The following is a 12,324-nucleotide window of genomic DNA, read 5'->3' on the forward strand; positions in this document are numbered from 1 at the left end:
GGAGGCAGTTCAGTGGAAAGTAAAAATCCGTATTTGATATTACAATACACATACTGTAATATGCAGTTGAAGTCGGAAGTTTACATACACCTTAGCCAAGTACATTTAAACTCAGTTTTTCACATTTCCTGAAATTTAATCCTAATAGAAATCTCCTGTCTTAGGTCAGTTAGGCTCACCACTTTATTTTAAGAATGTGAAATGTCAGAATAATAGTAGAGAGAATGATTATTTCAGCTTTTATTTATTTCATCACATTCCCAGTGGGTCAGACGTTTACATACACTCAATTAGTATTTGGTAGCATTGCTTTTAAATTGTTTAACTTGGGTCAAACGTTTCGGAGTAGCCTTCCACAAGCTTCCCACAATAAGTTGGGTGAATTTTGTCCCATTCCTCCTGACAGAGCTGGTGTAACTGAGTCAGGTTTGTAGGCCTCCTTGCTCACACACACGCCTTTTCAGTTCTGCCCACACATTTTCTGTAGGATTGAGGTCAGGGCTTTGTGATGGCCACTCTTTGTTGTCCTTGAGCCATTTGCCACAACTTTGGCAGTATGCTTTGGGTCATTACCATTTGGAAGAACCATTTGCGACCAAGCGTTAACTTCCTGACTGATGCCTTGTAGATATATTGAAACACATCTCATCATTTTCCATCCTCATGATGCCATCTATTTTGTGAAGTGCACCAGACCCTCCTGCAGCAAAGCACCCCCACAACATGATGCTCCCACCCCAGTGCTTCATGGTTGGTGGAGTGCTGCAGAGATGGATGTCCTTCTGGAAGGTTCTCCCATCTCTACAGAGGTACTCTAGAGATCTGTCAGAGTGACCATCATGTTCTTGGTCACCTCCTGGACCAAGGCCCTTCTCCCCCGATTGCTCAGTTTGGTCGGGCAGCCAGCTCTAGGAAGAGTCGTGGTAGTTCAAAACTTCTTCCATTTAAGAATGATGGAGGCCACTGTGTTCTTGGGGACCTACAATGCTGCAGAAATATTTTGGTACCCTTCCCCAGATCTGTGCCTCAATATAATCCTGTCTCGGAGCTCTACGGACAATTCCTTAGACCTCATGGCTTGGTTTTTGCTCTGACATGCACTGTCAACTGTGGGACCTTATATAGACAGGTGTGTGCCTTTCCAAATCATGTCCAATAAATGTAATTTACCACAGATGGACTCCAATCAAGTTGTAGAAACATCTCAAGGATGATCAATGGAAACAGGATGCACCAGAGCTCAATTTCAAGTCTCATGACAAAAGGTCAAAATAGTTATGTAAATAAAGTATCTGTTTTCTATTTTTTATAAATTTGCTAAAATTTCTAAGAACCTGTTTTCGCTTTGTCATTATGGGTTATTGTTTGTAGATTGTTGAGGATTTTTATTTATTTAATACATTTTAGAATTAAGGCTGCAACGTAACAAAATGTGGAAAAAGTCAAGGGGTCTGAATACTTTCCGAAGCACTGTACATGCACCCCTTGAATTCTGAATTCAAGGTAAAGGAAGAGAGGTGGAGGGGCTCACCGTGGGTGTCCGTCAATGTGGCACCGCAATGTCACTGGTGCAGAGCTCTCGATCTCCGCCTCCGTGGTTGGTTCCTTCAGGGTCACACCCCCACTTTCCAACCCTGTTAAAGGGGGAGGGGGAGGGGGAGGGAGAGAGAGAGAATGACAGAGAGAGAGAAAGCGCGCATGACAGAGTTAGAGAGAGAGAGAGAGAGAGAGAGAGAGAGAGAGAGAGAGAGAGAGAGAGAGAATTCAGTTCAGAAACAGTTTGTGTGTTGCAGTGAGGAGAGAGCAGAAAAGAGGGAGAAAGAGCAGAGAGAGAAGAGGGAGAGAGGATGAGAGGGACAGGATGAAAATTTAGATAAGTGGTATTCTTATGCTGCGTCACTTCTCATGAAACACACTGTAACACAGTATCCAGGCTAACTGTGATGTTAATGGTAGCAGCCACACTGAGAAAAGTTCCTTTCCAGTTTTGACCCAATTCCAATGTATAAGGAAAATTCAACAAAAATAGCACATATCTGTCATTATATCAGATTAATCCACCATACTGGCATGTAGCTATGATGTATGATAAAATGAGACTGGCAGATTCTAGTGATGCATGGCTAAACTTCCCTCACAGCTCTTTTTTTATTTAACCTTCATCTAACCAGGGGAGTCAGTAGAGATTGACAGCATGAAGCAGCATGAATCTCCCTCACGGATCCATTCCCACTGAAGTGTAACCAATTGATTTTCATAATGATAGCGCTTATTAGTCTTTGATTCTCCCCTGCTGTGTTGTGTGACAGCCTGCTTCCCAATGGGAACAGGGTTCTGGTCAAAAGTAGTGCACTATATAGGGAATATAGGATTCCATTTGGGATGCAACCTATATTGGCACTAACTGAGCGTGTAGACTACGCTCATTCATATAATGGTATATACAGTAATACGTGCCTTCATATTTGTCATGCTTAAATGTATGCATTTGACGTAATGAGGGCACATCCATTTAGCCAGTGTGTGTGTGTGTGTGTGTTAGTAGCAAGGCTCAAGTCACGCCCACCTGAGAATACAGCACAGTTCAGCTTTCATTTGGCTGTGTTGGCAAAATGGATAAGATTTGTCAACTATTTGTAAATTCACAGACTGCTTTCAAAATAGAAACGGACAATATTCATACCACTACTTGAGCAAAACACATTTTATCTTGGACATTACTATCAAGAGAAGTGTGAAACGATGTCTCAAAAGGATGGGGGTATCGTCAGAAATCGTAGACAGGGAACTAAAAAGTTTTTGACCCATGTGCTTATCAAAGTTAATTAACCAAACGGGGGAATAAACGCACTGACAAGGCAACGAGATGAAAAGAAAGAAGAGAAAACAATATACCTACAGTAAGTGTTCCCCTTTGTTGGATAGAAAATGTTTGATCATGATTAGATGTTTTGTAAACCTGGGATCATCAACTAGATTCAGCCGCGGGCCAATTCTTTCTAGAGTGGATCGCCGGGGGGGCAGGAACATAATTACAAATGACTTGTAGACCGCAATTTGACCCCAAGAATCACAAACAGATATAAGATTTGATCAAAACATAATAATTTCAAACCGTGCTTACAGTTGAAGTCGGAGGTTTACATACACCTTAGCCAAATACATTTAAACTCAGTTTTTCACAATTCCCGACATTTAATCCTGATGTCTTGAGATGTTGCTTCAATATATCCACATCATTTCCACGCATGATGCCATCTATGTTGTGAAGTGCACCCTCCTGCAGCAAAGCACCCCCACAACATGATGCTGCCACCCCCGTGCTTCATGGTTGGGATGGTGTTCTTTGGCTTGCAAGCCTCCCCATTTTACCTCCAAACATAACGATGGTCATTATGGCCAAACAGTTCTATTTTTGTTTCATCAGACCAGAGTACGATCTTTGTCCCCATGTGCAGCTGCAAACTGTAGTCTGGTTTTTTCATGGCGGTTTTGCTGAGCGGCCTTTCAGGTTATGTCGATATAGGACTTGTTTAACTGTGGATATAGATACTTTTGTACCTGTTTCCTCCAGCATCTTCACAAGGTCCTTTGCTGTTGTTCTGGGATTGATATGCACTTTTCACACCAAAGTACGTTAATCTCTAGGAGACAGAACGCGTCTCCTTCCTGAGCGGTATGATCGCTGTGTGGTCCCATGGTGTTTATACTTGCGTACTATTGTTTGTACAGATGAATGTGGTACTTTCAGGCGTTTGTCATATGCAGAGGTACGAGGTGGCGCTCCTAGTGGCAGTGGATTTTAATGCAGGGAAACTGAAATCCATTTTACGTAATTCCTACCAGCAATTCACCTGTGAAACAAACTAGAGATGACAAAACTCTATATCACCTTTACTACACACACAGAAAAACATACAAAGCTCTCCCTCACCCTCCATTTGGCAAATCTGACCATAACTCTAACCTCCGAAATCCTGCTGACAAGCAAAAACTCAAACAGGAAGTACCAGCTCAGGTGAATTGGATGCTAAACTACAAAACTGTTTCCCTAGCACAGACTGGAATATGTTACGGGATTCAGCCGATGGCATTGAGGAGTTTACCACATCATCCACCAGCTTCATTAATAAGTGCATTGACGACGTTGTCTCCACAGTGACCGTACGTACATATCCCAACCAGAAGCCATGGATTACAGGCAACATCCTCACTGAGCTAGTGTGACGACCCTCCCACTCTGTCTGCCGAATTCTCTCTCTTTGCTCTTGTTTTCCTTAATAGGATGTCGGTGGGTGGAGCCGGGAGGGTCGTCAGAAAAATGGGACACACCTGGGCTCGGGTGTGTCCCAGGAAAAATGCATCTCTGCCCCATTCGTTGGAGAGACTCTCTCCATGCAGACACACTTACAGATTTTGGTTGTGGCATTTATGTGGATGTTTTGTTTGTTTGCGTTGGCACCTTTCAACACTACTCACACTACTGATTACTACTGACACACACCATTGTTAATTGTATTTACTTTACTTTAGTTAATAAATATATTTTGTTATTCTTTATCTCCATGTTGTCTCCCATTTGTTCTGAACTTCGAGCCGGTTTGTGACAGCTAGCCTAAAGCTGCCACTTTCAAGGAGCAGGACACTAATCCGGACACTTATAAGAAATCCCGCTACGACCTCCAACGAACCATCACTAATCCGGACACTTATAAGAAATCCCGCTACGACCTCCAACGAACCATCAAAGTGTCAATCCAGGACTAAAATCTAAATTCTACTACGCCGGCTCTGACACTCATCGGATGTGGCAGGGCTTGCAAACTATCACGGATTACAAAGAAAAACCCAGCCGCTAGCTGTCAAGTGACGCGAGCCTACCAGACGAGCTAAATGACTTCCATGCTTGCTTTCGACGCAGGCAACACTGAAACATCATGAGAGCACCAGCTGTTCCGGACGACTGTGTGATCACACTCTCCGTAGCCGATGTGAGTAAGACCTTTTAAACAGGTTAACATTCACAAGGCCACAGGGCCAGACGGATTACCAGGACACGTACTCAGAGCATGCACTGACCAGCTGGCAAGTGTCTTCACTGACATTTTCATCCTCTCCCTGACCCAGTCTGTCATACCAACTGTTGACATGAAAAGCTTTGAAAGGCTGGTCATGTCTCACATCAACACCATCATTCAAGACACCACAGTTCTATTCCAATTCGCATACCATCCCAATAGAGCCACCGATGATGCAATCTCTATTCACTCCACTGCCCTCTCCCACCTGGACAAGAGGAACACCTATGTGAGAATGCTGTTCATTGACCACAGCTCAGCAGTGTTCAACACCATAGTGCCCTCCAAGTTCATCACTAAGCTAAGGACCCTGCCATCCAGGACCTCTATACCTGGCAGTGTCAGACGAAGGCCCTAAAAATTGTGATACTGATACTCTCTGATACTGCAAGGCAAGCGGTTCTAAATCGTTAGTTAAATAGTTAACCAAAAAGCTACCTGGACTATCTGCATTGACCCTTTTTGCAATCACTTTTTTTGACTCATCACATACGCTGCTACTGTTTATTATCTATCCTGTTGTCTAGTTACTTTATTCCTTGTATATGTACATGTCTATCCCAATTACCTCTTACCTCTGCATATCGATTTGGTACGGGTACCCTGTGTGTATAGCCAAGTTATCGTTACTCATTGTGTATTTATTATAACTTGTATTATTATTATTTTCTATTATGTCTCTATTTTCTGTCTCTCTGCATTGTTGCGAAGGGCCCGTAAGTAAGCATTTCACTGAAGGTCTACACCTGTTGTTTTTGAAGCATTTGATTGAATTAGCTAACCGTGACAGAGCGTGCCCTAGTGCTACATCGTCTGTGTGTGTCTTTGTGTGTGTGTGCGTTTGCAGTATGTCTGATGATGGACTTAGGGATGCTGATTGGCTATGGCTTTCAGTCAAGTCCTCTACTGTTATGAGTGGGTGAGGATGGGGCTCTCACTATAACCTGGGGCCAGACACACACAGACCTGTCATTAGGGGGTGCTGAGAAGGAGGGATGAGGCAAACCTTCCAACCAAGAGGAAACAGTGAGTCACAAAGGGAGAGAGGAGAGGAGAAAGTAACAACACCACACAGTCCACAAATACTCATCCATATGGCTGCCATGCCTTGTCAGTCTGCTTGGTAATATGACAGAACACCCTCCACCTGCCACCTTCCCTCTACAAAATACATCCGTTACTACAGACAGATATTATCTGACTTTTAAACTCTATTGACAATGAATGCTCAACCAAGACAGGAACCAGGGCAATGAAAAGAAACCTGGCAACCACAACCCATTAGGAGCAACAAGGCTTTATAAAAGCTAGGAGGCAGGCAGAACGCCAGGTCTGCATCGCTAGTGTTAATAACAGAGATGAATGCTAGGACATTGTTAGGACAGAGGCTTAGGGTTATTCACGCCTCGGCGCACCAAGGGACCAATATGTGTGTGTATGTATGGGTTACACTCAATGTGATGATTTGTTGCCATGGTGAATGGTTTCCCTGATGCAGTCAAACCACAGTAACCTGAGTTACGGGTGGATTTGGTCAGAAAAATAGACATAACTGGCTACTGTATTATGGTAAAATGAAAAACATTTCAGATGGGTATGGACATGATGAATACAGACTCTCCTGCAACTATTCCCCAAGTCATTGTTGCAAAAGATAATATGAACAGTTTCTTTCCAAAACACTATATATCCCTTTTCAGAAATGTTGGTAAATATGTTTTTATTGTTTAAAGAACTTATGAAAGAGATTGCCTACTGGGCACACACTGGTTGAATCAACACATTTTCCACGTCATTTCAATGAAATGATGTTGAACCAACCTGGAATAAACATTTAACTGACGTCTGTGCCCAGTGGGTGTTGTGTTTTTTCACCATCTAATCATCACATCGGGTTGTTCAATGACAGACATGTATTTGTTTGAAATCTGTCACTTGATGGTTTCATTTCAGAGAGACAAATAATTATTGCTAAACGCTATATATCCGCCTCACTCTCAGAGAAATAAGTAGTACTGCTAGGTTTTACACAGTCAAATGTAACAAATAACTACATAAAATAACTGCATAAGTGATACATTTGTGACATCGACACAAAAAAACATTGTTTAAAAAAAATCTAACTAGTAATATGAGATCTATATGTAAAACATTTACATTTGACATTTAGTCATTTAGCAGAGGCTCTTATCCAGAGGGACTTACAGTACATCTTAAGATAGCTAGGTGAGACAACAACATATCACAGTAAAATATACAGTGTATGAATGAATATTCCTTTCCAGCTAAACAATAGATGTATAGCTTTTTGCAACAAAAAAAATAACATTTCGATGCACACCTAAAATATCTGAATAAAAAATCTGAGAAAAGCAATATTTTTAAAACACACACACAATGAAGGTACCCTTAAGCAATAATATGTGGTGAAAAAACACAAATGTGAAAAATGTGTGAATATGGCATTATGGAAATAAGCTCTTCATATGTTCTTCTTAGTCAACTTACCTGGTAAAATAAGGGTTAAAAAAAGAAGGATACACGTACAGCTTTTTCTAAACATGAGACGTGAAATTACACGAAACAATACAATGTCTTAAAACATACTGTAGGCTATGTATCCATACAATACTATGTGCTTTACCCATCTCTAATCTTCTATTGTCGCCAAACATAGCTTGGTGCTGTGGAGCCAGTGCTCTCTGTTGGGGGAGGTGTCCATACTCTTCTGATGTGAGTGACAGAAAGTAGACAAGTGAATCGATGGCAAGTTAAAAACAACCCAGAGCGTTGCTGTCTGTCACACACGCACACACACACACACACACACACACACACACACACACACACACATTAATGCTGTCTCTCTGCTCAGTGCCAGTCTATGTCACGTTCTGACCTCTATTTCCTTTGTGTTGTATTTATTTAGTATGGTCAGGGCGTGAGTTGGGTGGGCAGTCTATGTTTGTTTTTCTATGTTGTGGGGCAGTTCTATGTTTTCGGCCTAGTATGGTTCTCAATCAGAGGCAGGTGTCATTAGTTGTCTCTGATTGAGAATCATACTTAGGTAGCCTGGGTTTCACTGTGTGTTTGTGGGTGATTGTTCCTGTCTTTGTGTAGTGTTCACCAGATAGGCTGTATTAGGTTTCACGTTCCGTTTGTTGTTTTCGTATTCATTTAGTTATTTCATGTATCGTCATTCATTAAAGAACATGAGTAACCACCACGCTGCATTTCGGTCCTCTCTTTCAGCAAACGAAGAACGCCGTTACAGAATCACCCACCACACTCGGACCGAGCAGCGTGTTAACAGGCAGCAGCGAAAGGAGGACGTTATGGACAGCAATGGCATGGAGTATACTACTTGGGAGGAGATCGACAGGTGGGTGGCCGACCCAGGGAGAGTGCCGGAGCCCGCCTGGGATTCGATGGAGCAGTGCGCGGCAGGTTATCAGAGAATGGAGTTGGCGAAGCAGGCACGGCGGCGCGGAAGGAAGCCCGAGAGGCAGCCCCAAAAATTTATTGGGGGGGGGCTAACAGGGAGTATGGCTACGCCAGGTAGGAGACCTGGGCAGACTCCCTGTGCTTACCGGGGGGCTAGAGAGACCGGACAGGCACCGTGTTATGCAGTGGTGCGCACGGTGTCTCCAGTGCGGGTGCATAGCCCGGTGCGGTATATTCCAGCTCCGCGTGTCGGCCGGGCTAGATTGAGCGTCGAGCCTAATGCCATGAAGCCGGCTCTACGCAGCTGGTCCCCAGTGCGTCTCCTTGGGCCGGCTTACATGGCACCAGCCTTGCGCTCGGTGTCTCCGGTTCGCCTGCATAGCCCAGTGCGGGCTATTCCACCACGCCGCACTGGCAGGGCGACCGTGAGCATTCAACCAGGTAAGGTTGGGCAGGCTCGGTGCTCAAGAGCTCCAGTGCGCCTGCACGGTCCGGTCTATCCGTCACCACCTCCACGCACCAGCCCTCCGGTGGCAGCTCCCCGTACCAGGCTGTCTCTCCGGCCCACCCTTGCAGGGGCTCTCTCCTCTCCAGCGCTGCCGGAGTCTCCCGCCTCTCCGGCGCTACCAGAGCCTTCCTCCTCTCCAGTGCTGCCGGAGTCTCCCGCCTGTTCGGCGCTAGGAGAGCTACTCAGCCCAGCGTTGCCGGAGCTTCCCGTCTGCCCAGCGCCGCCAGCACCGCCCGTCTGCCCAGCGCCGCCAGCGCCGCCCGTCTGCCCAGCGCCGCCAGTGCCGCCCGTCTGCCCAGCGCCGCCAGTGCCGCCCGTCTGCCCAGCGCCGCCAGTGCCGCCCGTCTGCCCAGCGCCGCCAGTGCCGCCCGTCTGCCCAGCGCCGCCAGTGCCGCCCGTCTGCCCAGCGCCGCCAGTGCCGCCCGTCTGCCAGGAGCCGCCAATGCCGCCCGTCAGCCAGGAGCCGCCAGTGCCGCCCGTCAGCCAGGGGCCGCCAGTGCCGCCCGTCAGCCAGGGGCCGCCAGTGCCGCCCGTCAGCCAGGGGCCGCCAGTGCCGCCCGTCAGCCAGGGGCCGCCAGTGCCGCCCGTCAGCCAGGGGCCGCCAGTGCCGCCAGTCAGCCAGGGGCCGCCAGTCAGCCAGGGGCCGCCAGTGCCGCCAGTCAACCAGGGGCCGCCAGTGCCGCCAGTCAGCCCAGCGCCAGCGCCGCCAGTCAACCAGGGGCCGCCAGTGCCGCCAGTCAGCCAGGGGCCGCCAGTCAGCCAGGGGCCGCCAGTGCCGCCAGTCAGCCAGGGGCCGCTAGGGCCGCTAGAGCCCCTCCGCCCGGAGCAGCTGCCCCTCTGTCCCGAGCAGCTGTCCCTTTGTCCCGAGCAGCTGTCCCTCTGTCCCGAGCAGCTGTCCCTCTGTCCCGAGCAGCTGTCCCTCTGTCCCGAGCAGCTGTCCCTCTGTCCCGAGCAGCTGTCCCTCTGTCCCGAGCAGCTGTCCCTCTGTCCCGAGAAGCTGCCCCTCTGTCCGAAGCAGCCCCTCTGTCCAGTGGGGTCATTGAGAGGGGTGGGCATGGTGAGTAAGCCACGAAGGCGGACAATAAGGCGGACTAAGACAATGGCGAAGTGGGGTCCGCGTCCCGCGCCAGAGCCGCCACCGCGGACAGACGCCCACCCAGACCCTCCCCTATAGGTCAAGGTTTTGCGGCCGGAGTCCGCACCTTTGGGGGGGGGTACTGTCACGTTCTGACCTCTATTTCCTTTGTGTTGTATTTATTTAGTATGGTCAGGGCGTGAGTTGGGTGGGCAGTCTATGTTTGTTTTTCTATGTTGTGGGGCAGTTCTATGTTTTCGGCCTAGTATGGTTCTCAATCAGAGGCAGGTGTCATTAGTTGTCTCTGATTGAGAATCATACTTAGGTAGCCTGGGTTTCACTGTGTGTTTGTGGGTGATTGTTCCTGTCTTTGTGTAGTGTTCACGAGATAGGCTGTATTAGGTTTCACGTTCCGTTTGTTGTTTTCGTATTCATTTAGTTATTTCATGTATCGTCATTCATTAAAGAACATGAGTAACCACCACGCTGCATTTCGGTCCTCTCTTTCAGCAAACGAAGAACGCCGTTACAGTCTAGCAGTGTGGGTCTGACAGACACTGGGAGACTGGAGATCGAAGGGCTCACACTGACTGAGCTGCTCTAACGGGGCCTCATTTATAAACCGTGCTTAAGTACAAAATATACCACCAAAACATGCGTGCCCCAGTTTCCATGCAAAAGTTCCATTCCTCACCTTTTCTGTGATGGTTTCATACTCAAGAGGTAGCCAATAGGCCAGCAACAAGGAAACCATTCGTCTCTCGTTTAATTGGATCCATTTCAAAGTAGTAAACAGATAAGCTAGTTGTAATATTTTGCTCTATGTAATCTGATCCAAAGCACAGTTTATTAACGTGGAACAGCCGGTTGGTTGTATGCAACTTCTGTATTCTTATTACGTCTGAATACGTTCACTTCAAATTCCTCGAGTAGACAATATTGCACTTATACACATACAGTGGCAATAAAAAGTATGTGAACCCTTTGGAATTACCTGGATTTCTATATAAATTGGTCATCAAATTGGATCACGATAGTCACGATAGACAAATTTAAAAAAAGTCACGATAGACAAATATAGTGTGCTTAAAATAATTAGACAACTTATTGTATTTTTCTTGTCTATATTGTCCATTTAAACATTTACAGTACAGTGTAGGTTGGAAAAAGTATGTGAACCCCTAGGCTAATGAGTTCTCCAAAAGCTAATTGGAGTCAGGAGTCAGCTAACCTGGAGTCCAATCAATGAGACGAGATTGGAGATGTTGGTAAGAGCTGCATTGCCCTATAAAAAACACTCACAAAATTAGTTTGCTGGTCACAAGAAGCATTGCCTGATGTGAACCATGCCTTGAACAAAAGAGATCTCATAAGACCTAAGACAAAGAATTGTTGACTTGCATAAAGCTGGAAAGGGTAACAAAAGTATCTCTAAAAGCCTTGATGTTTGGGCTACTGAGGGGCGCAGTGGTCTAAGGCACTGCATCTCAGTGTAAGAGGCATCACTACAGTCCCTGGTTCGAATCCAGGCTGTATCTCATCCAGCCGTGTTTGGGAGTCCCATAGGGCGGCACGCAGTTGGCCCAGCGTCGTCTGGGTTTGGCCGGGGTAGGCCGTCATTGTAAATAAGAATTTGTTCTTAACTGACTTGCCTAGTTAAATAAATAAAAATAATTAAATGTTCCTCAGTCCACGGTAAGACAATTTGTCTATAAATGGAGAAAGTTAAGCACTGTTGCTACTCTCCCTAGGAGTGGCCGTCCTGCAAAGACGACTGCAAGAGCACAGCGCATTATGCTCAATGAGGTTAAGAAGAATCCTAGAGTTTCAGCTAAAGACTTCCAGAAATCTCTGAGACATGCTAACATCTCTGTTGACGAGTCTATGATACGTAAAACATTAAACAAGAATGGACACCACGGAAGAAGCCACTGCTGTCCAAAAAAAAACATAAGTGCACGTCTGATGTTTGCAAAAGTGCACCTGGATGTTCCACAGCGCTACTGGAAAAAAAACTGTGGACAGATGAAACTACAGTTGAGTTGTTTGGAATCAACACACAACACTATGTGGGGAGAAAAAAAGGCACAGCACACCAACATCAAAACCTCATCCCAACTGTACAGCATGGTGAAGGGAGCATCATGGTTCGGGGCTGCTTCGTGGCTGAATGGAAGCAAGTCCAAGCCGCAATGTTCCAAAATACACTACAGTTCAAA

At 46.2% G+C, this 12,324-nt stretch overlaps 1 protein-coding gene across 1 annotated transcript in view; it reads right to left on the reverse strand.

The window, feature by feature from the left end:
- Window positions 1-12,324, reverse strand: part of LOC110525690 (inactive tyrosine-protein kinase 7) — a 210,788-nt gene that overhangs the window by 67,809 nt on the left and 130,655 nt on the right. The window contains exon 3 of the mRNA XM_036980912.2: window positions 1,532-1,634. Coding sequence (XP_036836807.2) covers window positions 1,532-1,634 — 103 coding nt within the window. The remainder of the gene's footprint in view (window positions 1-1,531; window positions 1,635-12,324) is intronic.

This window comes from Oncorhynchus mykiss, chromosome 1, assembly GCF_057628025.1.
Source record: "Oncorhynchus mykiss isolate SJ-2025 chromosome 1, ASM5762802v1, whole genome shotgun sequence".
Taxonomy (NCBI): domain Eukaryota; kingdom Metazoa; phylum Chordata; class Actinopteri; order Salmoniformes; family Salmonidae; genus Oncorhynchus; species Oncorhynchus mykiss.